This window comes from Arvicola amphibius, chromosome 18, assembly GCF_903992535.2.
Source record: "Arvicola amphibius chromosome 18, mArvAmp1.2, whole genome shotgun sequence".
Lineage (NCBI taxonomy): Eukaryota > Metazoa > Chordata > Mammalia > Rodentia > Cricetidae > Arvicola > Arvicola amphibius.
This window is the reverse complement of record NC_052064.1, coordinates 21,807,934-21,833,926: the sequence shown is the minus strand read 5'-3', so window position 1 is coordinate 21,833,926 and position 25,993 is coordinate 21,807,934. Positions and strand designations below refer to the sequence as shown.

Below are 25,993 nucleotides of genomic sequence, written 5' to 3'. Positions count from 1 at the left end.
CATGGAGGAAGATGTGCTGGCTAACAATAGTGCTCATGAAGACATTCCTTCTAGCTCCATTAATCTCTACGTATTCACATTTCCATGAACACTACTCTTTTGATTATTCCTTTTCCTGGAATTTGCTTCGAATTTCAGTAATAAAACCCATAAAGCAATGGAGTCATCATCCAGCCTTCTGATGGGGTAAAAGACCTATCATCTTGTTTGAGATCTGACTCCTGCTTTTCTCTTTTCTGTTGTGTGAAATCCCTGTGAAAACCATGTAAAAAGTACCTTCAGTTCATCTGACCCCAGCATGAAGCATGAACAATCATCTCCTTTTGTGACCTTAAAATTGTCTTTAGCTGTTAATATTCTGGGCATTCTTCCCCCCATGGGACTGGGAAACCCTGCACCCACCTAGCACAGCACAGTGCACTGTACAAGCCAGCTGGCCACGTTGTGTCCTGGAGGAAAAAGGGAAAGTTCCTATGGAGTGCAAGGTTTTGAATGTGTCTGCTTTTATAGCCAGGGCAAGTGCTATTGAAATGCATATCTCAGCCAATCAAGAAAAGATCTTTGACTCTGGTGGATGGAATGACCAGAAACCTCTGTGCTGTCTCTTTAAGTACACTTCAGCCCTGTGGAAGGTGTTCTTCTCACTCAGGCCACACTAGCCAATCAGGCTCTGCAGGTGACCTTCCAGTCAGAAGTCATGCAGGGCTTTTCTGGGCATCTGCATTCAGAAAGGACTTTGCAGAGGCGCTGTCCCGTGGTTTCCTGTGTGGTGGTGAAGTTGCTGCTGCCTGGAGATGATGAACTGAGAGCTTTGGCGAGCTGAGAAACCACAACATGGTGAGCGGGGGAATGCTGTCTCCAGATGGGGAGGAGCAGAGGGTGAGGTGCGGGAAACAGCATGGTTCGTCCTCCCGGGATCTGTGTGGGAACCTGCCGCCAGATTCCCTGTGTTGTGAAGTCCCATGCGGTCCTGTTAATTCCTAAACCTAGAAACAGGCCTCTGAATAACTTTGCCCTTTGCGCTTAATCTGTTTAGAGAATTGGGAGCAGGGTGCTGTGTGTACAAACATCTTTTTTGTCAACTTCGATATGCCAAAGTCAGAGAGGCCTAGTTTCTCCAGTATCTTCTCGATACTGAGCACTTTGCATTTAAACTTTACATACAATCTCCATTTATGTTTAACTATGTGGAGGGTATCAAGGCAGCTCACCTGTTGGGTACCACTGCGCTTCTAAGCCGCAATGTAGAAGAGTAGAATTGCTGATATAAAGGATTGGCCAATGCCTTGGAAATAGTTCAGTCTCACAAAGTAGAATTTAGCTGAGGGAGGACTGCCTCTAAATCACCCCAAAAATAAATGTGTTTTAATCAGGGCTGTTAGAGACTAGGATGCTGGGGTACACAATGTTCAACTGGATTGTCCAGATATTTGGCTTCAAGCCATTACGAAGAAGCCACTGTTGATTTAAAACCAGACACCAGACACGTCCCCATATCAAAAAACAACCTCTATCAAACCTTTCAAGGAGGCACTACAGGTTGGCACCATAAGTGTGTGAAGTGATTTCTCAATGGAAAGGTATATTACTTCTAGAACAGCTGCATTTCCATCCTGTTAGAAAAACAGATTCTGAGACGAGTTCTCTTATGTTGACTCAGGTGGCCTTGGTTTGCTGCTGTCCAGGGCAATGACCTTGCTCTCCTGTACATTAGACTTTCAAAATTCCTAAAAAAAAGACTGTACCACCTGACAGTTTTAAGATTATGCATTTGAGTCATGCAGTTGACTATGCATTGCAGTTGCACGGAAAGGATTTGCATATGGAGCGTTCCTTCTGTCCTCAGACCACAATAGGAGGAAGAGTTTATTGAAGCTGCTGGAGACACAGTGCAGAAAAGGAGAGGCTGGACAGAGGGTGAAAGCTTTCCCCCTTCAACAGTAGTTGAGGTTAGCTATGTGGAATCAGGTAGTCAGTTTGTAGATGCTCTATGAATGTCCTGATTGACCATTGTTTGCAGTGCACAAACCAGCACAAAAAGGAATCTGGGAAAGGGACTGACCTTATCTTGAGACCTAATTGCTATATTTACAGTAGCTCATCTAAAATAGAAGATCTGGGTAAAATGTTTGTGGTCCTACTTAACAGGACTTTTCCCTATTAAGATGTATTTCTTACGAGAAAATACATGAAAAATTTTTAATGTGCTCTAATACAAATCCCTAGTCTCTGGAGTACATGACCATAAATTCTGTCTCAAGTTTTCAAAATAGTTTTTGAGATGACAACTACATCATATTTATATTCTCCTTGCTGCCTCCAAGCCCTAAGATCCCTGTTGTTTCTAATTCCTGGTCTTTTTTCTTTAACAACAGTTACAAAGTGAGCACACTTACACAGTAACAGTAGTTAGGTTATGAATGTGACCTGCGTTTGTCTGCAGGATTTCCCATCTCTGAGCCAATGGGATGGCTGCACTGGAAAGTGAGTGTGCAATGGAATGTGCACACAAAGGACCCTGTGCTTTGGATGAGGAACAGGATGTGCTCTAGGGGAGTGGAATAATGTGTACTAAACACAAACTGTCTAAACTGGGGCCCTGTCTGTAGGCCCATATTTCAGTTTGGCACAAGAGCCAAAGGCCCTGCCTGAGGCAGTCAGGTAGCTTTGCAGACAAACTGTCTCAGCCTAACAACAGCAGGATGTGCTGCTCCTCTTTTCTTTTGTTATTAATGTAGATCACCTGAGGAGAGGTGTTGGCTGAAGCTGATCAGGATGTTTGGTGCTCCTTCCTTTCTGGATTTGGAGGATGTCTTATAGAGATGCTAATTCATGGCCTAAGTGACAGCTAGCATCCTCACAAACAGGTAGATCCAGAAGTGACAAAAGGCCATTCACCTGGTTACCTAGGAGACAGCCTAAAGTATTTTCCCCACTCAATTGATGGGATGATATATAAACTGTTTGGAGAATAAACGAGGGATCTGGCCCTTCAAGGATGACCATGTAAATTGTGTCCGATTATCCCTCATGTCTGTTCCAGTCAAGTTAGGGAAGATAGTTATCTATGTTGGGGCCCACAGGAGCCTTGATACCAGTCTGCTGGGCTGGGAGGGCAGAACTGGAAGGACTGTGCTGTCTGAGTCATTTGATCTCTGATCTTCCAGTAGAGGAGCTGCTATTATTGTGAGGCCCAGCTGGGTGGCCCTAGGCAGTGAGGGATTCTGGGAAGGGTTAGCACTCAAGAGTACTAGTGGCAGACAGTTTGTGGGTTCTATTCATGATTGTCTTTTGTCTCTGCTGTAGGGATGGTAAGGAAGACCATAAGCGATCCTGTAAAGAGTGGGGGGTGTTCAGAGCAGGTCTGTTGAGTTGTCATTTCTGCTGGGACTTGGAAGGACCATGAGCTAGACTGTAGTTATGTTGGTCCATGAGGTTCATGTTGGCAGTGGCCCTTGTTCTCTGAGCCTCTTTGTGTAATGTAACACTGGGGAAGGGGAGACTCTGCAGCCCTGGAATGGAAGGAAATGATGCCGGTTGTATCTCTGTCCAGAGAATACACATGGGCACTGTTTGGTTGTGCAGTAGGAAAAGAGATTGCAAAACCGAAGGTTTAGTTTCTACAAGTTCTGAATATTGCAATCCAATCTCAGGTTTGTGTTATAAAGATTACAATTTGTTTAGGACCTGGTAGAGCAATAGTTGAGTAGAGTGCTTTTAACATGGTGCTGCCACTAGCTGCAATGGTGTGATCCAGTGAAGCTTAGTTCCAGGAGACAAAAGGAGTTTCTGATGTGCAGAGTTTCTCAGGTGTGCATTGTGTTAGACAGGTAGATACAGCACAATCCACATATTCTGCTATATGCCATGTAGAAGGAAGCAGATTTTAAACCATTTTTTAGGTTGTTTTGGAATTGGAAAAGATTAATTAGATTAACACTTCATCAGGCATCTTAAAATATATGCTCAGTTAACAGAAAGAAGTAATTAAGACCACAGTGATAGGTTACAGAATAGATTATTAACTTTTTAATTTTTAAATGCTAGGTAAAGGGAAACAACAGCTGTGGGGAGACATTAGATAAAAAAAAAAAAAAAAAAAAAAAAAGCCGTGCTAGAGCCGGGTAGTTGTGGTGCAGGCCTTTAATTCCAGCACTCGGGAGGCAGAGGCAGGCAGATCTCTGAGTTCAAGGCCAGCCTGGTCTACAAGAGCTAGTTCCAGGACAGGCACCAAAGCTACAGAGAAACCCTGTCTTGTAAAAATACCAAAAAAGCCCTGCTAAATTAAATCAACCTATGTGCTTTAAAGATACATTGCATTCAGAATAAAAACCAAGATATGTATAAAATTGGGGAATAAAATTATAGAGACCACCTAAATCCTTAAAGATTAGTTTCAAACAAAAAGATCTCTTGAGCAAAAGAGACAGTAGTTCATCAGAGAGCATTACCATTCAATCTTAACTAATTCGTAAGACTAACAGATGTTTTCCTTTGGATTAAATATAATTTCCAACAATAAATCTTCATAAAGTCAGGGTTAAGGCAGAGTTTTGTTTTGTCTTTACAAAATTATGCAAACATCGAACTAAGGAATCTAAAATCCACTAGATTTTAATAAAACAACTGAGATATCGAAAAAATAAGACATCATCCAAATGAAATATCCCCCTTCAACAGAATAAATTGGCCTAACAGTCACTTATTATAATCATGTTAGGTGTGTTTTCAAGGTGAAACAAAAAGACATTTTGTTTCCTTTTTTTTTTTTTTTAAGATAGATTCCTCAGTGTTCCTCTGGCTTTCCTGGAACTCACTTTGTAGAACAGGCTGGCCTCTAACTCAGTGAGATATATCTGCCTCTGCTATGAAAGTGCTGGGATTAACGGCATGCACCACTACAGCCTGACAAAAATTCATTTTAAATAGACAGGTGGTGTTGTTTCTTCATTTTAAATAGACAGGTGGTGTTGTTTCTTCATTTTAAATGTTGTTTGCTTTATTCTTCCTGTTTACTCAGGTAATATTATATCCTTCTGGGTTCTCTGATAGAGCTAAAAAATCGATAATTGTAATTATGCATGTTAACAAATTGAAAAAAGTGAACTAAAAATGTATAAAGTATATAAGGCTAAGAGACATAGAAACATTATTTAAGGTTGGTAATACCAGTTAGGTAAAAAGTAATTTAGGTACAACACTTGGGCTAAGATAGAATAGATGATCAAACATTTGCTATAAATTTACCAAATGCAAACGGATTTTACATTGTTAGTATAATTCTCCCCTCTATATATTATATATAGTTATTGTATTTAGTGTATATATAGCTTTACCGTGTTAGTTAAAACCTTCACTTTTTAATTAGACAAATAGGGAAATGTGTGATATTTTGATTATATTCTGATAATAAAGCTTGCTTAGCGTTACAGCAGAGCTAATCACTACCAGACCAAAATTTACCATAGAGGTTTGGAGGACTCTGGACAGATAGGAGTCAGGATTCCTACGGCAGGCCTAAGAGAATATTAGCACGTTACTAACATGGAGAAACTGAAGAGGTGGTAGTCACTATTTGCTGGTGAACTGCTTCTCTGATCTTTCACTTTCTTACCCTGCTGTCTGACTCCTGATTTCTTATTGTTAAATGTCAATTAGATTAATGCTTCATCAGGGATAGAACGTTCTATGCCCTTTGAAAATAAAGCCCATGAACCTGAGATAGAGCCACAGGATTTGTCATTTGCGCTGCTGAATTTTCATCTTTCCTTGGCCCAATCTTCCCTCAGTTTTCCTCATTCCTCTCTTTCATTTATCTTTTATTTTTTTCTCCTTTCATCTTGACTGCAGTGTTTCCTCCCACCATTGCTCTCTGTCCCAACCTTCCCCCGAATCTCTCTTCTTTGTTTAACTTTAGAAAAGAGCAGGTCTCTCATACATATCAACCAAACATGGTGTCTTAATTGGGTTTCTGTTGTTGCTATGAAGCACAATGGAAAAAACACAAGACTGGGAGAAACGCGTTAATTTGGCTTATACTGCTATATTGTTGTTCACTATTAAAGGATGTCAGGGAAGGAACTTAAAGAGGGCGGGATCCTTCATAGAGTTTTGTATTTTGAACCATCCTTGCATCTCTGAGATGAAGCTGACTTCATCATGGTAGATGATTTTTATGATGTGTTCTTCCATTTGATTTGCTAGTATTTTGTTGAGTATTTTTGCATCTATGTTCATCAGTGAGATGGGTCTGGAATTCTCCTTCTTGGTTGAGTCTTGGTGTGCTTTGGTATAGGGGTAACTGTAGCTTCATAAAAGGGGTTTGGCAATCTTATTTCTGTTTGCATTATGTGGAACCTTTTGAGGAGTATAGTTATTAGCTCTTAGTTCTGACAGAATTTTGAACTGAAACTGTCTTGCCATGGGCTTTTTTGGTTGGAAGGCTTTTGATGACTTCTTCTCTTTCCTTGCAGGTTATAAGCTGATTTGAATTGTTCATCTGGTCTTGATTTAATTTTGGTATTTTATTGACTTTACCCTCAATTTGATTATTTTCTATCCTCTACTCCTCCTGGGTGTGTCTGCTTCTTTTTGTTCTAGAGCTTTCAGGAGTGCTGTTAAGGCGCTGGTGTGAGTTTTCTCCACTTTCTTTGTGTAGGCGCTTAGTGCTATGAACTTCCTTCTTAGCACTGCTTTCCTAGTGTCCCGTAGACCTGGGTATTCTGTGCCAGCATTTTTGTGGAATTCTACAAAGTCTTTCATTCCTTTCTTTATATGGGTGGTTTAATAGAGCCCTGTTCAATTTCCATGAGATTTTAGGCTTTCTGTGATTAGTGTTGTTAAATCCTAACTTTAAAACACGGTGACCTGATAAGACAAAGGGGTTGTTCCACTTTGTGAGTGTGTTGAGGTTTTCTTTGTTACCATGTTTGTGGTCCATTTTAGAGAAGCTTCCATGGGGTGCTGAGAAGAAGGTATATTCTTCTGTGTTTGGGATGAATGTTCTGTAGATGTCTGAGTCCATTTAAGTGAAGACATCTGTTAGGTGTCTCATTTCTCTGTTAAGTTTCTGTCTGGATGACCTGCCCACTCGGGAGAGTGCGGTGTTGAATTCTCCTACTATTCTTGTATGGAATGTGGTGTGTAATTTAAGTTTTAGTAATGTTTCTTTTACATGTGTGGGTGTTCTTATATTTGGGGCCTAGATGTTCAGGATTGAGACTTCATCTTCATGAACTGTTCCTGTTATGGGTATGAAGTGTCTTTCTTCATCTATTCTGATTGGCTTTACTTTGAAGTCTATTCTGTTCGCTATTAGGATACCTATACCTGTGTGCTGCTTAGGTCCATTTGATTTGAAAATCTTTTTCCAACACTTTACACTTTGGTAATGTTTCTTTGAGGTGTCGGTGTATTTCTTTTATAAAGCAAAAGGATGGATCCTGCTTTTGTATCCATTTTCTTACCCTGTGCCAATTTATATTTATTTATTTATTATGTATACAATATTCTGTCTGTGTGTATGCCTGCAGGCCAGGATAGGACACCAGACCCCATTACAGATGGTTGTGAGCCACCATGTGGTTGCGGGGAATTGAACTCAGGACCTTTGGAAGAGCAGGCAATGCTCTTAACCACTGAGCCGTCTCTCCAGCCCTAGCCTGTGCCATTTTATAGGTTAATTGAATCTATTGATATTAAGAGATGTAAACAAGAGGGGTTCAAGAGATGGACTGAACAACTACAGGACTCTTCACTTGATCATAGTCAAAAGGCTGTGCAGAAATCTACTGGATTCTTCCAATTTCCATTGGCAGACAGCTATTTTTAAGATGACCTCTACCACAGCTTGAGAGACTTTGTAAAAAGCCCACTTTCTACTGTAATGGTGAGATCGATTCTACCTGTCCTGTTCAAATAGTAATGCAGCTGTATATTTTATTCACTAGCCCATGGAGGGAGATGTGCTGGCTAACAGCAGTGCTCATAAAGACATTCTTCCTGGCTCCACTGTTCTCTATGTATTCAAATTTCCATGAACCCTACTCTCTTTAATATTTTTCATTTGCCTGGAATTTGCTCTGAGTTTCAGGACTAAAACTTGTAAATCCATGGAACCAACACCCAGCCTTCTGATGGGGGAAAGATCTTTTTTGAGATCTGGTTCCTGCTTTTTTCTCATGATTGTCTGAAATCCCTGTGACAACCAGGTAAAATGTTCCTTTAGTTCATCTGACCTCAGCATGAAATCACACAACAAACATTTCCTTTTGTGATCTAAAAATGCTCTTTAGTTGTTAATATTCTGGGCTGCCTTCTACTTGTGAGACAGGAAATCACAGCACCCACCTAGCACAGTTCACTGTACAAGCTAGCTAGCCACGTTGTATCCTGGAGGAAAAAGGCAAGATTCCTATGGAGTGCAGGATTGTGGCAGTGTCTGCTATTGGAGGCTCAGGCAACTGCTTTTGAAATGCCTATCTTGGCAGATCTAGAAAAGACTTTTATTTTTTTTTTTAAAGGGGGGAGGCCAAATTATTATTGATTTAAAATTTGATTACAACCAATTTTGTTGGCATTTAAAATTTGAGGCGTTTTAAATCTCAATAATGGCTATATATTGATATCCAGAAATCAAGTTTGGTAAAAACAAGAAATTTTCTAGTAATTACAGATTAAAAGGCAAGTCAATTTAGAGAAACACAGACAAAGTCCATGTTTACAGTGATTGTGCCAGATTTAACTTTCAGTAGTACATTGTAAATTGTTTCACATTTAGGTCTTCACTTTTGACATTTGAGAGCTATTCTTAAAAAACTTTCAGTACCTATGCAGTCTTCCACGTGCCTTAAGCACCCACTTAAAATATCTCCACTGTATATATACAAAACACCCACCACATCTGCAGGGCAAAATACATACTTTCATAACAAAACTATAATGTACCTCTCAAGTATGAACAATATACACATAATACATGGTATACAGTATTTACAAAATATAAAATATAATACAAGTTTCTTGTGTGTGACTTAAGCTCATCTCCTGTCGTATGCTGCAACACGGCAAGTTTCCACGGTTGTATCCATTTTCGTTTAGAGTCCAAGGAGGTGGGAAAAAAAATCTATGTTTAACATACATATTAAAAACTAAAATCTACGTCTGAACTTTGAGGAGCGTCTTCACGTGCACCGCCATGAGCTCCCGGCTGTGGCTGGGATTTTCAGCAGTGCTTCCCATCCAGTGACTCGGAGGCTTTGGAAGAACACTAGGGGAAGGTGGGTCGCTAAACTTCGCTCCCGCGATGGGAAAATCGGAGAAAACTGTCCTCCCCCAATAGAAAAGACTTTTAATGGGAGCAGAAAGGAATGGCCAGGAACCACTGTGCTGTCTCTTTAAGCAAACTATAGTCCTTTGGGAAGGTTCATCCCACTCAGGCCTCACTAGCCAATCAGGCCCTCCTGTCGACCTGCCAGTCAGAAGTGGTGCAGTGCTCTTCCTGCGACCTGCCTCCATGTTAGGCTTTCCAGAGGAGCTGCTGCCAGCCATTTCCTGTGCTGTGGTGCCTTCGCTGCTGCAGGGAGGTGATGAACTGAGAGCTTTGGCGACCCGGTGGAACCACAACATGGTGAGCGGGGGAATGCTGTCTCCAGATGAGGAGGAGCAGAGGGTGAGGTGCGGGAGACAGTATGATGCTGCCTTCTCCCTGGACCTGGGTGGGAACCTGCCGCCATTTTTCCTGTGTTGTGAGGTCCCATGCGGTCTTTGCTAATTCGTGGACCTGCTGGCAGGCCTCTGAATAACTCTGCTCTGTGGGCTTAATTTGCTCAGAGAGTTGGGAAGCAGGGAGCTGTGTGTACAATCCTCTTTCTAGTCAATTTCTGCTGGCATGATGCATTCATGGAAACCAGTTGGCAAACTTGGAGAGTCCTAGTTTCTCCAGTCTCTTCCTGACATTCAGTACTTTTAATTGAAACTTCACATATAGTCATCATTAAGTTTAAGTGTGTGGATGTTATCAACGGCTTCTCATGTGTTGGGTAGCACTCCACTGCCAGTGCTTAATACATAGGCTAACACAGTAGAATTAGGTAAAATTCTACTGCATCTAAAACATTCAAAACCTAAATATATGTCAGCCAGGGCTGTTAGAACTTAGACTGCGCGTGTACACATTTTTCACCCGAAATATTCAGATATTTGGCTTCAAATCATTACAAAGAAGCCATTTAAGCCAGTCACTAGGCCCTTCCCCATATCAAAAAACAGGCCTTTAACAAGCAACTCAAAAAGGCACTACAGGGTGACAACCAACCTTAAGGCCTGGTGTGCGTTAAAGTTCCTCTTTCTTTCTGAGAAAAGCATAGTTCGGTGAGATGGGCCACATGGTATCAGGTGACAAATATTTGAAAAGCAAAATACTGTTTTGGTGAGGACTGACGTGATCAATCAAGGCTTTCATTTAGGATCTCAGGCAGGGAGAAAGAACATTCCTGGGAGCATTCCTTAAGGGCCCGATGTATTGATAATAAAGCAGAACTCCTTCTCTAAAACCAGGAATATGTTCGGAAGAGCTGGTAATGGGGATAAGCCCTTTGTAGAGAAGTTTCTTCAGGTCCTGAGAAACCAACTCTTCCCAGCATATGGAGCTATGATTTTCAGTCCCAAAGCCAACTCTGCACGTAGGAAAGTTCTTGAGATACCCTGTGTTCCCCTTGTGTACAATTGTTTGACTAGCCTCCTCCTAAATCTTTTGCATTGTGTAATAGTTTCTACTGACTTCATAAAATTAATCCATTTCTTTCCATTTACTTCCTGGAAGTATACAAGAAACAGGATGCTTTTCTTCTTTCTTTTTTATTTTGTTTTTGGTTTTTTGGGACAGAGTTTCACTGTAGGACTGACCTGACCATCCTAGACTGTCCTGATTATTCTAGAACTCTCTCTGTAGACCAGGCTTGATTTAAAGTCACAGAGATTACTTGGTTCTCTCTCTTGAGTCTCAGGATTAAAGGCATGTGCCACCATTGCCTGGCAAGATGCTACTTTTCTTAAGAAGCTTACAAAGCATAGGACATATATTCTCCAAGAGCACCTTAACCTAGCTTCTATGCTTTTTACATTTTCCTTGTCCTGTCTTTCTCATTCCCTGTGACCTTCACCTCAGAACCCTGTCAGTGAAGAATGCCCTGCTGTTTCAGGTCACCCTTGTACTTAAGAAATGATTCTGAGAATAACTTTTTCATGTAGCTCTCCTGTCTGCCTAAATGTCTAGCCTGGCATTTGTCTGTTTTTTTTTTTTTTTTTCAGTTTTTCAGGGTGCAACATGGAGCCTGAACCTAAAGGACACTTAAGGATAATAGCATGTGTGGGACTCAAAATCTTAGTTTGCTCCTCTTTGAGCATTAGCCAAAGATAGATGCATGCCACCATTAAACAGATTTTTTTTTATTAATTTCCTAAGTGAGTGAAGTGGTTTCTCAATGGAAAGGCATATCAGTTCTAGAAGAGCTGCATTTCCATCTTGTTTCTGAAACAACTTCTGTTATATTGACTTAGGTGGCCTGGGTCTGTTGCTGTCCAGGGCAATGACCTTGCTGTCCTCTATATTACACTTTCAAAATTCTTAAATAAAAAGACTGTACCACCTCAAAGCTTTAAAATTATGCATTTGAGTCATGTAGTTGACTATCCAATGTCGTCACAGGAAACTAAATGTAGCCACAGAACAACTGAAGAATTCCAGTCTCTCTGTAGAAGTGTGTGGCACGGGTGGGTTAGGCTTTTATTGGGCAGAAAAGGCAGCTTTTGGGATGGAAAAATTCCACCTGTAAGCGAGTTCTCCTGCAGTTTCAAGGTAATCTCAAAGCGGTGAATGCCAGCAGAAGTTCACATGTTGACAGTCTCTTCAGAAGCTCCCCTGCTGTAGGAACTCCTTCATTAAAAAGTTTTCATTTCCTCTCTGTGATGCAGACTTAGATTCAATCACCGATAGTAGGTAACAAAATGTTATCTAAGTTATCCAGAGACACACTATTTTTTAGCATAAGAGAATGGAATGTTTTAGTAATCAGAACTATTTTCTACAAAGTACAACCATCAGAAGGCTTCAATTGAATCCTGTGACGTTTTTAGAGCAGCCCTCCTCACCCAAGCCATTTTCTGTCCTTGCTAAAGGAGAGAACTGGAGTGGATAGGATGCCCGTGATTTCTTTTTTTTTTTTTTTTAATTTATTTATTATGTATACAATATTCCATCTGTGTGTATGCCTGCAGGCCAGAAGAGGGCACCAGACCTCATTACAGATGGTTATGCCCGTGATTTCTTGGAGTTTGATTTTGATGGGTATCTTGTGGTTCTTGTTTAATGTAGATCTGTGTTTTTGTCTTGTCCTATATTTTTGTGATCTATATTTTTGATTTTTTGAATCATAAACTTAATTTACATAATTCATTCTCTTGAAAATTATAGACCTCCAATTTGTATTCAGAATATTGCTTATTCTATTTGATTCTTAATTGTTCATTTATAATAGTTTCTGGATTGAACAGTTTTAGTTTTGTCCTAATGATCTTAGATGCTTGCCCCTTTCCATTTCCTGGCATGTCTGTGCTTTCTGATTGTTGCTGTCTTCATGTTTGAGTCTTTGCTGCTTAGCTCATTGACTAGACTAATACATTGTCTTTGGTTCTCTAAAACCTCATATGTTACTGTGTCTGTGTGCTAATTAGCCTCAGCTGTCAACATGACAAAGCCAAGGTTCATCTGAGAGCACATCAATTAGGTGTTTAGATGAGAATGTCTGATCTCTGTCTGAAAGACATTGTGTTGATTGACGGTTGATGTTGGAAGATCTTCCCCTGAGTTGGCAGTGTCTCTAAGCAAGTGGGCCTGGGCTGACTAAGAGAGCTAGCTGAGCACAAGACAGTGACAAGGCACAAGAGAAAATTAGGCAACAATGGTTCTGCATGTTTTGTCTTCAGTGATTAACTTGAGTTTCGATCCTAAGCTCCCACAGCGGTGGACTCTGATTTAGGCTTAACCAAATAAACCTGTTCATTTCCAGAGTTCCTTTTGGTTAGATAATTTACTCACAGCAACAGAGATGAAAGTTGGTATAAAAATGGTAACTCAAAATTGATTTTGTTGCTGCAGTGGACTTGGAAATATGGACTTTGGAAGAATTTTGAAGACATCGAGACTTTAGATGGCAAAAATCCAAGTCACAGAAAGCTCTACACAGAGCATAACTGACTGTTCTTTTAGCACCTGAAAGCATGGGATGTTGACTGTCTTGGCAGGCATTGGAGGTCAAGGTCATAGGATGTTAGAGGGGAAAATGCCCTACAGGGAAACAAGGAGTTGACTTGGCCTATCCCTCCTGAGAGATCTGTGTCTCAGGGTTTTCAGGTTAAGTCGATGGCTACTGGGGCACAGTGTGACTTCCAGTTCCTGACAGATTGATGGACTCACTCAGGCAGAGACAGTCAGGCTAATTTGTGTTTCTCTTCATAATCCCTTAGTTGTGAAGGAAGCTTGGAAGCTTTACAGGGCAACTGGTCTGAGACAATGAACTTGTATTCCTGTATAGCTCACAATCTTCATGGCATCCAGGGAACTAAAACTTTATTGAGCCTAGGAATGGCCATTAAGTTCTGATTCTGATAAATATATAAAAATTATGATTACTCTCAATAAGCTTTCATAGCCTCATCTAGCTCTGGTCCCTCCAGCCCAAGCCTGGCCCCTTTCCTTGTGGCTCTATTAGGTAACATTGGTCTGATAAGTAACTACAGGTGCTTAGAAGACTTTATAGAAATTTTCCTAGAGATTATTTTTGTGATCCTTTGGCCCCAAAGCTTTCTTAATATTTCCATGTGCGTAGAAGGTTGTTAAGACAGAATTAAAAAGTACTAGACTGGTATCGTAGAAAAAATATTATTTCTGTTGGATAGTTATTACTGCTGAGTGCTTTTAGGTCTACAGTGAAAAAGAAACACATAGAAAGGAGTGAAAGAAAAGAAAAGTTTTAGGTAATTTCAGATGGCAGTCCAGTGGTGAAAAAGAGGGTTTTTCAAGGAATTTGTACCATTAAAGGGAACATCCTTGCTCTGCATTGAAAGCCAATCAATGTACCCTGCAGGGTAGAATGTATCCAGGTAATCTCTTAATTTCTGGAAGGCATTTGCAACAAAATTCCTTATCTCAGGGCAACATCATACAGAACCTGTAGTCAATTTTGATATGCTTTTGCCATCATTATAGGCTTGATCTCTACATTCTATATCTTACCTATATTCTATAGCTAAAAATGAGATATAGCAGAAACAGTTGCTATTAAGGAGTCTGGCAACCTGCTATTTTAATTGTTTAGTTTGCTTGTCTAAGTAGCCTTTACTGTGTAGCTCTAAATTCCTGAAAGAAAAGGAGGGGCACCATTTCTGGCTCTAATCATTTTTATATTATTGTGTGATAGCCCTGAAATATAGGTTTTTTTGTATGTCAAGTATATGCTGCTGTCGCTAGCTTTTCACGCATATCTTGAATTTTGAAATTTGAATGACTCCCAGGATGCCATGAATTTATGACATTAATACTGCCTGAGCATTCTGAGCCAGTTAATTTCAGGTGCCCAAACTTCTTCTGGCTTGTTATGCTTGATTTGATTTTCTTTAAATCAATATGACTATTTTATAAGTCTGCATAGATATTCATTACATGGGTACCTGGTCATCACAGTGATCAAAAGATCTCAGAATTCTGGATCATGGAACAATGGAAAATTGTGGTCCCCATGTAAGTACTGGAAAATGTGCCCACCTCCATTCAAGACCAGCAAGAACTCTGAATTACTCTGCCCTCTCTCCAGCTCTGTGTTGATTATTAATGACCAACATTTATATTTCTAGTGCTTTCATCTGTCTCTTTTAACTGCTTTATACATGAAATTCCTTTCTACAAAATGTTATTGGAACTACAGTTTCAACTATGGCACTTCAGATGTCTGGAAGATAAATACAGAACTGGAGTGACTGCAAAATTATTTGTAAGAACTTCAATACAAGCCTTTCAGTGCTTTCTATCCCATTTGTTTGTTTCACTAGTTTTGCCATGGAGACAGTGGCTTACTGTGTACTTCCACCTGTCCTGGACCGGATTGCTTAGACTTGACTGGCATTCAACTGAGAGAAAATTATACCCACTTCTGTTTTCTGAGTGTTGTGTTTAAAGGCACAATATACCAATATACCCTTTCTTTTTGTGTGGTCTGTAACTCTTCATACAATTTTCCCATGCATGCTACATACCGTTGATCTTTTTTGTTGTCTCTTCCTCTCAATAGACATTGCTCTTGTGAGGTGGTATCCCATACAAAGGGGACAGATATTACAGAGTCCACTCTGCTTTTCAATTTCCCTCTACAGTGATGTCTGTGTTGTGGCATAAGACTAGGGAACAGCAGAACCATATGTCTATGCTCTGAAGGAAGTATGCATTTCCAACTTTGTCACTGTCATGCTTTCCATTTTACACATGTGTGGTATATTTTAGAAGGCGGTGACCTATGATGATGTGCATATCAACTTCACTCGGGAAGAGTGGGATTTGCTGAATCCTTCCCAGAAGAATCTCTATAAAGATGTAATGCTGGAGACCTACAGGAACCTCATTTCTATAGGTAAAAATGAATTTTGCTCCTGTTTCAAAATATGGAAACAAAAATATGCTTAAGGATGTTGTTCTGCCATTTGATTTAGAAAGAAGTATGAGGTGAATACAGCAGTCATAGTTCTTAGGTGCACTTAAGATAATAAGCTAAAAGTTGCACATTGTTCAGTGGTATAACATATATTCCGGTCCTGTATTTTAGGATACATTGGGGAAGACAACAACACTGAAGAACATTGGCAATGTTCTAGAAGACATGAAAGGTAATTTTCATGTGGAAGTTGATAACAATGTGCCTCTAATAAGATTGCCCTTTTTTCTAGAGCTTTTAAATAAAAGCAACAATGCAAATAAGCACGGCTTTAAGTGCATAGATGGATATTAAATCCTCACAAATCCATATTCCTAAATTTCATGTATGTGAATTAGTCTTCCTTTCCTATGTGTATCACACACTACCCTTGATATAAGCTTATGAGCATAGGGATATGCAAAGATTTAACATACCTCTCCTTAGGAACAAATAGAAGATAAGCAGTAGTTCCCAAGTAGAGTATACTTGTTGAATTTGATTCAAGTGTACAATCCTGATGGTTTGCTACCATCATTATCAAAATATAACCATTACAAAAATGCCCCTTGAATTCTAGGTCTGTGCAAATACTTCTGAAAGTCCTAGTTCACTTAGCAAATGCATATGATTCCCAGTATAGTAAAATATGAATGCAGTAAAGTTGGAAAAGCTCTCAGTGTATTCAGTGGTCTACCAAAAATGTAAATAATATATAAAGTTATTTTTGTAGGTGTGAAAAGGTAAACCATGAAACAAAGAAATTCATCATTATACTTATTTTCCTAGATGCAAACTGAACCCCAATTAAAAAGCAAACATGATTTTAAACAGGGTTATGAAACCTTAATAACTAATTCCTATTTAGAATTGGAACAAGTTATGAATTGAGTCATATAGATATAAAGTTCAACAGTGTATTGAATGTGGTAAAGCTTTTAAATGTGCCAATTATCCTTGCAGGATTGAAAGAAATCAAAATGGTGAGAAGAAATTTTCAGTGTATACTCACTGTGTTAAAGCCTTGTCTTATGACACTCACCTTCTAAGGAATGAAAAAACCTATCCTGGAGAAAAATGGTCTAAAATTAAGCAGTGTGGTAAAGCCTTTGCTTATCACAGTCATATTCAAGTGCTTAAAAGAAACCACACTGAAAAAAAAACCCTATGAATATAGTCAAGGTGATAAAGACTTTGTTCTTTATGAAACTCAGCAAAGTCATAAAAGAACACATACTGGAGAGAAACCCTATCAATGTCATCAGTGTGGTAAGGGCTTTGCCCAGCCCAGTTATCTTCAATTGCATAAAAGAACTCATACTGGAGAGAAACGCTATCAATGTAATCAGTGTGGTAAGGCCTTTACCAAGCACAGTCCTCTTCAAGTACATAAAAGAACACATACTGGAGAGAAACCCTATGTATGTAATCACTGTGGTAAGGCCTTTTCCCAATACGCTCATCTTCAAGTACATAACAGAACACATACTGGAGAGAAACCCTATGCATGTAATCACTGTGGTAAAGCCTTTGCACGTCTCAGTCATCTTCAAGTGCATAAAAGAATACATACTGGAGAGAAACCCCATGAATGTCATCAGTGTGGTAAGGCCTTTACCCAGCACAGTCATCTTCAAGTGCATAAAAGAACACATACTGGAGAGAAACCCTACGAATGTAATCAGTGTGGTAAGGCCTTTGCACAGTACAGTGCTCTTCAATACCATAAAAGAACACATACTGGAGAGAAACCCTATGAATGTAATCAGTGTGGTAAGGCCTTTGCACAGTACCGTGCTCTTCAATACCATAAAAGAACACATACTGGAGAGAAACCCTATGAATGTAATCAGTGTGGTAAGGCCTTTGCACAGTACAGTGCTCTTCAATACCATAAAAGAACACATACTGGAGAGAAACCCTATGAATGTAATCAGTGTGGTAAGGCCTTTGCACAGTACGGTGCTCTTCAATACCATAAAAGAACACATACTGGAGAGAAACCCTATGAATGTAATCAGTGTGGTAAATACTTTGCAGCTCGGAGTAGTCTTCAAACCCATAAAAGAACACATACTGGAGAGAAACCATGTGAGTGTAATCAGTGTGGTAAGGCCTTTACTGATCAGAATAGTCTTCAAAAGCATAAAAGAACACATACTGGAGAGAAACCCTACGAATGTAATCAGTGTGGTAAGGCCTTTTCCCAGCACAGTAATCTTCAAGTGCATAAAAGAACACATACTGGTGAGAAACCCTATGAATGTAATCAGTGTGGAAAGGCCTTTACTGATCAGAATAGTCTTCAAAAGCATAAAAGAACACATACTGGAGAGAAACCCTACGAATGTAATCAGTGTGGTAAGGCCTTTTCCCAGCACAGTAATCTTCAAGTGCATAAAAGAACACATACTGGTGAGAAACCCTATGAATGTAATCAGTGTGGAAAGGCCTTTGCATATCAAAATAGTCTTCAATTGCATAAAAGAAGACATACTGGAGAGAAAGAAACTCTATGAATGTTATCAGTGTTCTAAGGCCTTTGCATGTGACTGTAATCTTCAATTGCATAGATCACACACTGGATAGAAACACTGAATGTCATCAGTGTGATAAGGCCATTGCAAGTCACAGTCGTCTTCAATTGCATAAAAAACACATTCTAGAGAGAAACACTGTGAGCATAATCATTTTGGTAACGCCTTTGCACAACACAGTCTTCTTCAAATGTACAAAAGATCACCGAGTAGAGAACCCATATGAATAGTCAGTGTGGTTAGGCATTTGAAGACCACTGTACTCTTCAAGGTAATAAACACACTTTTATTGTGTAGTGTAGGGAAACTTTATGAATGTATATCGGTGTAAGACTTAACATGTTATTCATCTTCAAATTCTTACAAGTACAGACTGGAGAGAAAACTGTGAATGGAATTTGTGGTAAATCCTTTGTCACAATCATCTGCTAATACATAAAATAAAGCAGCTTGCAGAAAAGCTCTGAATTTAATATGTGTATTCTTCAAACCATGAGAAAAATCATAGTATAGTGAAACTCTATAAGTGAATTTAGTGTTTTAATGTTTTGTTCTGCATATAGGAGTAAGATTTTTGTGTGTAATCAATCTGATAAAGCTTATGCATCTTACCCTAATCATTTGAACCTGTGGAAGAAACTGAGGGCTTATTATAACTTACTTTTTAAAGGTCTTAAGCCAACTCACACCTACAGTCAGTTAACCAACATCAGTTATTGTGTAGAAAAATGGGTAGTTAAAAATCTGTTCAAGCACTATGATATCTCTTTATTTTGTTTGAACCAACACACTAATGGGCAAAACCTTTTTTGAAGCCTTATGGGTAGGAGAAAGGGCTAATCAAAGAAATACACTTCGGACCTGAAAGCAGAGCCAAATGGAAAGCACTTTTCCTCTGAATCTAGAACTAGTTAAAGAAACAACTTCTCTCTGAAAACAGCCCGAATATTGAAAAGTGCCAGAAAAAGAAACAAACTCTCAAAACAGAACAAAATAACAAAGCCTCACACTCTGCCCTTCTCCAAGTGAGCACAAAATAACCAATCCTTCAGTATGAAATCCAGCCCATGTGTGATCTTGTTCAGGATCGGGGATTAAAATCTAACAAATTCCCTCCATCAAAATCTCCTTTGATGCCCCCTGGTCCTAAGAAGCCCTATATGAGCCATATGCACATTCAGTATGCAGCTGCCCCATTCCACGCTGGCAGGGGTATTTATACTCCTGGTTTCTTCCCTCTCAAATGAATCTCTCCATTGGAGATTTGTGTGAAGACATTCTCTCACTGGAATGCTTCAAAAACTCCTCGAGTTGTGCCGACATACAATTGTTACTTCCCTTATGAAACCCTTATGAGAACTGAGCTCATCCCAGATGTGTGGATCACTTTTAACTTATGATCACAATCAAATATTTTTTTTTTTGTTTCACATCCATGCAGCTCTTTAACTGCAAGCAGACAATTCTTTGCTGCTGCCCATTTGCATGAGCTTGACTCCCTGTAGGATCTGTGCCCACATGAGCATGCGCATGCACCAAATGCAGGAGCTGCTGGCAGGCTGTGGTCCAGAGAATAATGAAGGAACGTGGTCAGTGTCAGCCTCTCCTTAGAGAAGCTTTTCTTTTGGTACCCGAAGTTCTACAACTGATCCAATAAAAATTCACAGGAGGCTAAAGGCAGAGGTGCCTGCCTCATCTCTTTCAGGATAAAAGAGAAGGTGAATAGGCAAAAAATATACAGTAATGACAGACAAGCAGGTACTGGTACCACTTAACATTTTTAGAAATATAATCACATTAAACAGCAACGTAGTAACAATCAAAACACAAACCAAGAAAACGTGCACTCATTCATTCACACACCTTTTTCCTTAAAGCTCTAGATTTATACTCCATTCTGTAGGAGCCAGGAGCACACATCTAATATACATTTCAAAAACTAAAGCCATTGTTGTTGCCCCTCCTTAGTACCCCTGACCTTTAAAATATCTATAAGTAATGTATAGACGCCTGTTTGCTATTTTCCTGGCCTGTATTTACCTTTTTTAAAATTATGTCCCAGTTGCTTCTTTTTACTTTTACTTATTTTACAATTATACTCGAGTCACTTGGTTTTCATGCTGCGCAGCTAACCTCTTTTTTATACTTACACCGTGCAACTGCTGATACTCCCGGGATATCCTTAATGCACCTCAGAGCACCCTTGGAATTTGTGGTGTCCCTATGAAGACGGCCCTCCCCAGAAAGATGCACAGCTGGACGTCACCTGTAGGAGCTGCTCCTGCAAGGTCAGCTAGGGTTTCTGGATAGGGAATTCTTGAGGCCAAATTAAAGTCAGAAGAAACAGAAGACAGGATAGAATTGGGAGTTGTATCCAGCCATGCTGAAGCAGCCAAACAGCCCAGGGTTTCTTTCAGAACTTCCTTAAATACAAAAGCAGAAGAAAGCACAGCACAGATGGTCAGTCAGTATCTGACCACAAGGTCATTGCTGTCCTTGAGTTAGCAGCCTCCTCTCCACATTTATCTGAACCCAATCCCAATTTTCCATATCCATTTAATTCTCGTCTGAGGAAAACCAAGGAATATATTCCTTGATAGTTTCAAGACACATCTCTAAGTCTGATAAAGATACATGGGTGCCATGACTTTCCAGCAAATCCTTAGGCATACAGAGCAGCAGTGAAAAGTTACCTTGTCCCATACCCTGTAATTACTTTTCTTATTTTGTTTTTGTTTTTTTTTTTTTTTTTTTTGAGACAGGATTTCTCTGTAGTTTGTAGAGCCTGTCCTGGAACTAGTTCTTGTAGACCAGGCTGCCTCTGCCTCTGCTGGGATTAAAGGTGTGCGCCACCACCAACTAGCATTATCCAACATACCTGACATTCTTTCAGGGTACCTTCCCCAACTACCTCAGTTATGGATGACCCTGGTTAGTACCACAGAGATCAGGACACAAGGGATGCAGAGTAGAAGATACAACTGCATACTTTTTTTCAAACCCAGTGTTTTCTAATAATACTCAAATCACAACCCAAGCTAGGTTCTCATAATACTTGAAAGAGTTACAGAAACTACCAACTTTGATACAATTATTTCAAGAGTTTTGTGCCCTACTTAATCTAAACAAGAAGACTGTTCTTATGGAAATAACTTTAGTTGTAATATAATATATAAAAACACTTCATCAGGAGACAAACCACAACCTAATCATAGCGAGTGAACTACAGTGCACTTCTGTGTACTCAAGGACTGACTATTGTCGGCATTCTACTGATAGAGCAGGTACGTTTCCTCCTTACTTGGCCTGCCAAGCATGTCAGCAAGAGTGCCACCTCAAGTCACCCCTGCACAGAGTTTCGATGAAGTTCAAAATAGCCCTCCGCAGTGGAGTTGTGTTTCTGCATCAACATAATCTTTGACTGGACCTACTGAACCTCTGATTTCTCTCTGTTCATGAGTTGTTCTCATGGGTATCTTTGTCACAGTCACTGAAATCTAACCATTACAGCTATTTATTGTAGATTTAACTCAATTGTAGGTTTATCTCAAATAGAGTCTTCTGTGAATGAGGAGACATAGAAAGGTGGAAATGGGGGTGGGGCCAACCGCTTGGTTGCATGGTTGCAGAGAAACAGAAAGAAAAGCAGAAGGGGAGGGTAAGAATGAGCTGCCTGGCCAATTAGTTTCAGCCTCTTACTCACATCCTTACTAATCCATATCTAATAATCTGTGTAACACCACGAGAGGTGTCTTACCAGGAGGATTCAGCACATCTGTCCTGGTGGCTGGCTTCATGGCGACTGTCTCCCTGAGGAGAGGCAGGGCAGTCTGGCTAACTTAGGAGAGATGTGGAATCTGACTGAGCCATCGACCTCACTTCCTTCTTCCTGTTCTGTCTACTCCACCCACCTAAGGGCTGGCCAAGGCAGTTTCTTTATTAAAACAGAAGACTCTCCCACATCAGCGTTGAGTCAGGAAACTGGGGTACATGAGAAATTGGCCAGGGACGTCTCTTTCCCAAATCGCATCTCAGGAAGAGGCCTGCCTCTGCTGCCTGTGTGTGTCAGGCTTTTGGCATATCTGAGTCTTCTGCAAAAGCCTGAAAAATGAATGGGTCTTAAGCTCACTGAAAACCAATGGTTCTTCACCCTGAGTCTTGAGATGAAATGTGTGAGCCACCAATGTCAAGCAAGATGCTATTTTTCTTTAGAAGCTTACTAGGGGTGGGATGTATCTTCTGCAATAGCTCCCCACCCTATCCTTTTTATCTTTAACTTGTCCTGTCCTTCTCCTCCCTTGTGATCTTCACATTAAAACCATGTCAGTGAAGAATAACATGCTGTTTCAGCTCACTGGTGTACTTAAGAAAATATTCTGGGAATATCTTTACTGTGTATCTCTCCCATCTGCCTAAATGTCCAGACTGGCAATTTGCCTGTTTCTATTTCAGTTGTTCAAAATGTAATCTTAAGTAAAGGACACTTAAGGATAATAGCACATACAGAATGCCAAATCTTTCTAAGATGTCTCCTCTTTGAGCAGTAGCCAGAGATTAACGCATACCATCATTAAGGAGATTTATCTGTATTAATCTCCTAGATGTGTGAAGTGATTTCTCAATGGAAAGGCATATCATTCTTGAACAGTTGTACTTCCCTCCTGTTAGAAAAATTGCTTCTGAGACAACTTCTCCTAGGTAGATTCAAGTGGCCTTCATCCCTGTCTGTTGGTTTTCAGAGCACTTACCTTGAGTGTCCTCTATATTTTATCTTCAAAATCCTTAAATGATTATACCATCTCACAAATTATATATTTGAGTCGTAGTTGACTATTCAACGAGGTCACAGGAAAATGATTTACATATGGAGTATTCTTTCTGTCTTCAAACCAGAATAGCAGGAATAGTTTGTGTACTCTGCAGGTGAATCAGCATTGGCAATCAGTTGTTGGAGCCACCATTATGAAAAATTGCCTGATTGTGGAAGGTGGAGTAATTTTGTATTTTCCCTGCATGTTTTAATTAATGTCATGTGAATGAACACAGACCAGATTGTGTGGTTGTACAGATTGGAGAGGTTATCTTGAGCCCAAAACACTGAATTACCAATTATGCAACTATCCTATGCATATATGATTGATCTTGCTTGACACAGTTATGTCAGCTCAGAGATTTGGGAAACAGGCCATTGACTGTAACTCTGTGTCAGGTTCAGATCTCAGCAGCCAACATACGTATATGGGCAACAGCAACCTATCTTATTAATGACATTCCCTCTTTCAGGGAAGGGTCTACTCTTCTTTCAAAGTCAATATAGAAAAGTCTTATTTAATTTTAGAAGTGCATTATTAGGGCTGGAGAGATGGTTCAGTGGTTAAGAACACTGGCTGCTCTTCCGGAGTTCATGAGTTTATTTTCCAGCCACCACGTGGTGGCTTACAATCACATAAAATGAGATCTGGTGCCTTCTTCTGGCCTGCAGGCATGCAGGCCGGCAGAACACTATATGCATAATATATAAATAAATCTTTTTAAAAAGTGCATTTTTCTCATCACTTTAAAAATCACTTTTTGGTATCATTTTCAAACACATTCTTAAGTGTTTTGCTGCTCTTATCTCTATATCTTCTGTCATGTTCCTAAGTCATTGATATTTTCATTTCATTTCTCTAGACTTATCTTGGTTATTGATTTCTGTGTAGAGCAATGTCTCCTATACTTAAAGCTTGACTCATTCTACGTAAATGAGAACTATTTTGAACACCCAATTCTCCCTCTGCTGCCCCGTGATGGGACACCTGTCCTGTAACTCCTTCCGGGTTTGATCTTGAGTAGTCAGTGAGAAAGGACAGTAGAGCAGTTACTGGGTGTCTGCTAATCATTCTGACTTGTACTGGGGACTTACAAGTGAAGAGGGACTGGTCCAAGACTTGAGCTCATTGACCAACTCTAAAGCTGGTGGATTGTGGGTTGAAGATGTCTCAGTTGTTTTATATTTTCAAAGTTAAAAAAAAACATCCCGGGCGGTGGTGGCGCACGCCTTTAATCCCAGCACTCGGGAGGCAGAGGCAGGCGGATCTCTGTGAGTTCGAGACCAGCCTGGTCTACAAGAGCTAGCTCCAGGACAGGCTCTAAAAAAGCTGCAGAGAAACCCTGTCTTGAAAAACCAAAAAAAAAAAAAAAACAAAACAAAACATGAGATGAGAATTTCTTTGTGATCTAAGAAATAAAGCTTGCATGAAGATTAGAAAGTGGAAAAAAATTAAAAATTAAGTATAGAAGTCAGGTATGGGACAAAAGAAAAACAAAAATTTAGGGACTATTTTATTACCACTACCTTTCTAATCTTCATCTTATTTTGATTCCTCAAAGTGGTTCTTAAGGTATAAATATTATCTCAAAACTGTTGAGATTAGTATATACATGTATATATTTTAAATTTTCATCATGATATTAATGGTCATCTTGAGTGCTAAGTAACTCTAGAAAAAGGCTTCATCTACCTCCCTGTACATGATTTCGAGTTTGAGTCTATCTTTTTTCTCTTGTGAACCATGTCTATGCCTAACAGCAGCCTTTGGAGTCTTCAAAAGAATGATGACTCCCCACAAGGAAGATTCCACAAGGACTCTGATAAGAGCACAAAGCTGAAAAACACCTCCTAAAGATCTGATTTGGAATACAAACTGCTCAGGAGGATTTTGAGGTACCTAGCTGAGATGACCCAGCCTCTCAGTCTACTTTAGCCAGGGCTTGAGACTAGTCCTACACTGTCCCCTTACACAGAGACTGGACATAAAGTGATATAGCTACCTCTCCCACAATGTGATGATTAACCCACATTTTTCTTTTAAGGATCTCATGAAAATATCATCACCCCCAGGCAGCAGGAAATAAATTGAAGAACGAAACAGTCATATTCCCAAGTAGATGAGTGATGTGGGATATGCTTTTGGATATGTGTTGCTTTAATCAGTAGATGAGTAATGCTCTTTTGGTCAATGGTTGAGCAGAGTAAAACCAGGCAGGAAATCTGAACAGAAATATATAGAGAGAGTAGGTGGAGTCAAGGAGCCACCAGTCAGGTGCCAAGGAAAGAAGACATGTAGAAAATGAGGTATTGCCGTGGCCATATGACAATACATAGACTAATAGAAATGGGTTAATTTAAGATGCGAGCGTTAACAGAAATATGCCTGAGTTATTGACGAAACTGTGTGGAAATTAATATAATCAGTGTGATTATTCATCATGGGTGGCCTGAAATGGAAAGTGCAGTGCTGTTTAGAGCGGGGCAGGTGGTTTTGGTGTCCAGTGGGTTATGTATTATTAAAGTGGGAGGGAAATGGAACCCACAGCATTCAGTCTGAGGATTCATGGAGACAGGATCTTTCCCATTTGTGTCTAAGAATTCTATAGAGGTAAAAGAGCTTTATAGTGACTGGCTCCTTTATTTCTCTGATCTTTCTCAATATCGGACAATGGCTTTTTATTATTGAGACCAATTGGAATTTGTGCTAGTGATATGTAAAATAAATTTCATTAATCCATTAACTTCCAAAACGCCAATAAAACTTTCTTGTTCATATTGTTTTTTAGAGTCTAACATCATTATTAACCCTTTCTTTAAAAGCTAGTTTTTAACCTGCCAAGACAGCTTTCTTTATTAAAGGGGAAATTGAGACAACTGTTATTGCTGAATTATTTGGATATCTG

The 25,993-nt window shown here is 39.7% G+C and overlaps 2 protein-coding genes across 2 annotated transcripts in view; one reads left to right on the top strand and one right to left on the bottom strand.

Annotated features, from left to right (window-relative positions):
* LOC119803842 (zinc finger protein 431-like) overlaps positions 1-25,993 on the bottom strand; it is a 77,719-nt gene that overhangs the window by 41,339 nt on the left and 10,387 nt on the right. The gene's annotated exons all lie outside the window — the stretch shown is intronic.
* LOC119803839 (zinc finger protein 431-like) lies at positions 755-18,259 on the top strand. Its single transcript, XM_038315270.1, has 4 exons — positions 755-837; positions 15,554-15,680; positions 15,873-15,933; positions 16,960-18,259. The coding sequence occupies exons 1-4, from the start codon at positions 835-837 to the stop codon at positions 18,257-18,259; spliced, it is 1,491 nt and encodes a 496-aa protein (XP_038171198.1). The 5' UTR covers positions 755-834.